Source organism: Hesperophylax consimilis, chromosome 13 (genome assembly GCF_061612785.1).
Source record: "Hesperophylax consimilis isolate HC1 chromosome 13, BYU_Hcon_1.0, whole genome shotgun sequence".
Taxonomy (NCBI): Eukaryota; Metazoa; Arthropoda; class Insecta; order Trichoptera; family Limnephilidae; genus Hesperophylax; species Hesperophylax consimilis.
In genome coordinates this window covers 31,150,285-31,153,849 of record NC_142848.1, presented here as the reverse complement: position 1 = coordinate 31,153,849, position 3,565 = coordinate 31,150,285, and the positions used below count along the sequence as shown (strand labels likewise).

Below are 3,565 nucleotides of genomic sequence, written 5' to 3'. Positions count from 1 at the left end.
TTTTAGTGTCGCTAAGTAACCTTATTTGAAGGAGGTTTGGTTTTTTAACATTCCGAGTCTGGTTATTTCAATATTTGCTCTTCAGCGTTCAACATACTACTGATGTTGTAGATTATTCAAATCATTCTTGAATCCTCCTGGTGCCAAAAATATGGTCAGATCATTTGCCTCCAGCTCGTCGAAATTATACCTGGAATGCATGTTAGGCAATCTGTCAATTTAAATGTCTATGAATTACCCATTTTTAAAAAGATTAAAAACCCCTGAAAATTATCTCACATATTACGAGATAATAAAGGAAAAAATCAGAATATGTAACTACTGTCTTCAGATAAAATACATAATGAGTGCAGATGGTGTTATTTTACATAAAAACATTGAATTAGCTTGAAAAACTTCTCAAGGATTTTGAATAACAACGTGGAAGTCCTGTAAATACTAACAAATAGTTACTTTACTCATCAGTCAGCAGCGCTGTCAATATGAAGAGCTCCGCCAGAGAAAATGGATTTGAAATATTCTTTTTTGTGTTGTGTTGCGCTTCGTTAGTGTGCTGTGATACCAACAGATATCAGAGTGTCAGGGCATACTCCCGCCATAGTGACTGCAAGTCCCCCATTAAATCAGACTCCAATGGGATGGAGGCATGGGCTGAGAGACTGGTGCCCTACGGTGAGAAAGACAAGATAAAGGGTTACATGGGAACCGTTGGAGTGCTGGGGGGGTACACGGAAAACACTGGAGCACCTTTCTTCGCTGCTATGGGGGCACTTAGGGTATGTTATTATATATTTTTTTTTTTATGTGACACCTCACAAGAGCGCCCCTGTCTGTACAGTGTAAAGACAGGAGAAACTATATCGCCACTCGGCTGGGCAGCGTTGTGAGGCGAATTAAGGTAGGGCTGTCGGAAAGGATTTGTTAATGCGGGTCTTGAAGAGGCCTGGATTACATGGAAAAGGAAAAACAGAACATGTAAAAAATGAAGCCAACGTCAACTGTGAATGGTAATCAGCTCATGTCCATCGAGTTTCGCACACATGCACCTTTGCATTATAAACAATTAATTTCATGAAATATGTTCTTGCATTGCGGCAATATCTATTTCATACATTGTGAGGCCATGGAGAATTTGTCTTTGATTATATGTCCGTAATAATAAACTTCTCCTTCTCTAGGTGGGGGCAGACGAAGTGCACATCTTCTGTACGGTGGAGGCAGCTGACGCCCTCCGCTTCTACAGTCCAGACTTCAGGGTGCGCCCCATTCTCAACGTGGAAGCCAAACTCCTCCTGGAAATCGTGGCAATGGACGTCATTATCATGGGACCAGGCCTAGCCCCTGACGCCTACAGTATACAGCTCGTGGCTAAAGTCATTAATCTCTGCAAGCTACATAAGAAGCCCCTAGTCCTAGACTTAGAAGAACAATTCTGGACCTTGGCCACAGCCAACGCTCTGATAATGATGACTTACCCAGGAGTGATCATTACTCCAAACATTCCCGAGTTTGAGAAGCTGTACACAGAAATGAAACTGCCGGGAGATGCAAGCAATAGTCACGCCACAATCAACTTTTCCAAATACGGGAATTATATCTTCTTCCTGAGGAAAGGCTGCACGGACCAGGGAATGAGCTCCAACCCATTCAGTTCTTGGTCTATCAGCGAAGGCGGCTCTGCAAAGCGTTCTTCCGGTCAGGGACATCTGCTAGCCGGCATAACGGGCACCTATTTCTTCTGGGCCACTAAGTATGTGTACGTGAATGAGACGGTTCAGGGGCACATGTTCCCAGCGGCGGTTGCGTCCTATTCTGCAGCCAAGCTTGTGCGCAGTCTCAGCCACCGGGGCTACGTGAGTCACAGCCGCAGCATGGCCTCCACGGATATGATAGATAAGATTCAGGAGGCCATGGAGGAAGACTTTTGAGACAACCTGTTTTTATCAATAATTGTTCTTGTCATATTAAATATAAATATATAATAATTACATATTTTTTCACACAAAATTAAACCCACCCCACATTCCTTGATTACATTACTTACAATGACAATTAACAAAACCTTAAAATTATTAATTTCTGATGATAAACTATAAAATAAATGTCTTTTGTTAATTTGTCCGCATTATTTTTTTGACTTCTGATATCATTGGAAACATTTCAAAATTGCATTTCAATTTAATCTTTTCAAGCGCCAAAAGTACCCGTAGGATAAGAAAATTTATAGTATCCAAATGGTATTCTGAAATTATTAATTCTGTTCGTGGGATTTTTACCTTCGACATACTACGGAGGTAAAAAAATCACGGGAGTTTGGCGTTAATGGTTTCTTTTATTAACTTCATTGGTTAACTTTTAAAATTAAAGTTTGAGATGGGAGACATAGCAATATGAACATATTTAATTAACATACCTATAAAAACATTTTTAATAAATAATTTACAATCAATTAATTTCATTATAATAACTGTGTTATGTGGATCAGCAAAAATTCTCCCTTCACTCATATAAAAGTTTAACAGCATTCATCCCAGGGTATTATTATAAAAATCAATTTTATATTGACTACAAAATATGATCACAAGAATTGAGATATCAAAGAAGGTTAAATAAATTAATGTGGAGACTTTTTTAATTTTTATTATTTTGGTAAACTATTTTACGTTTCATAGTTATCCAGTAAAGTTGTCCTCACTGGGTGGCCTACCCGTGCTGAAGTAATTATTAGTGTCAGAAAGCGATTCACACTACGTTCAAAGCATACTAAACAATGTGCAGAATAATTAAGAAACATAAAAAGGTTCACTAAATTGGTATTAAACAGAAAAACAAAGCATATTTTTTTAAGAGACCATATTTTTTTTTATTTATTCATTTTCGGGAAATCGACAGTTTAAATTTAATCAGTTTGTCCATAAGTTTTATATAGTAAAATAAAACTAATTATGGATTTCCTCCTTGTGACTTTAAATGAGACAGCATAATATCGTATAAGTTATTTAAATTTTTGAGAAAGGAATATGAATTAAAGAATTTATAAAAAACAAAAGATAAAACGAAAAATTTACAAAACAATACATTTATAGCCATGGAGAGAGGTTGTAGATATAAATCAAATCATAATAGAGATATAAACAATAGAGATATAAACATTATTCACAAACCATCAGAGAAATATTATTTTATGGACCTCTTGTATTTGGTAAGTTCGCAACTGAAAATATCAACCTTGGATAATACGCTATTGTAATTATTTCATAGTCTGTTCAGACAAGAATTCTGCTTATATATACAGAACTGGTTGAATCAAAATAATCAGCAACTTGCTGACCATCGTGTAACCTGCTGGTTTACTGATTGAGTAGGTAAAGGTCTTAACCCATTGACCAACGAAATGTTGAGCTAAAAAATTGGCTCCCACCTCCGAATTATTTTTGTACCAAGAATTTTAAATCTGCAGTGGTGTACTAAATTTAATAAGACTCGTAAACCCCAAGTTTATTATTATTAATCTTACTGGCATAATTTTTTTTACGTATACCTACATTATATGTGTGATCAAAAT

General features: G+C 36.5%; 1 protein-coding gene across 1 annotated transcript; it reads left to right on the top strand.

The window, feature by feature from the left end:
* Positions 1–313: 313 nt before the first annotated feature.
* Positions 314–2,115, top strand: LOC149418780 (ATP-dependent (S)-NAD(P)H-hydrate dehydratase-like). The gene is made up of 2 exons (XM_089638660.1): positions 314–776; positions 1,179–2,115. The coding sequence occupies exons 1-2, from the start codon at positions 483–485 to the stop codon at positions 1,926–1,928; spliced, it is 1,044 nt and encodes a 347-aa protein (XP_089494786.1). The 5' UTR covers positions 314–482; the 3' UTR covers positions 1,929–2,115.
* The last annotated feature ends 1,450 nt before the right edge of the window (positions 2,116–3,565 follow it).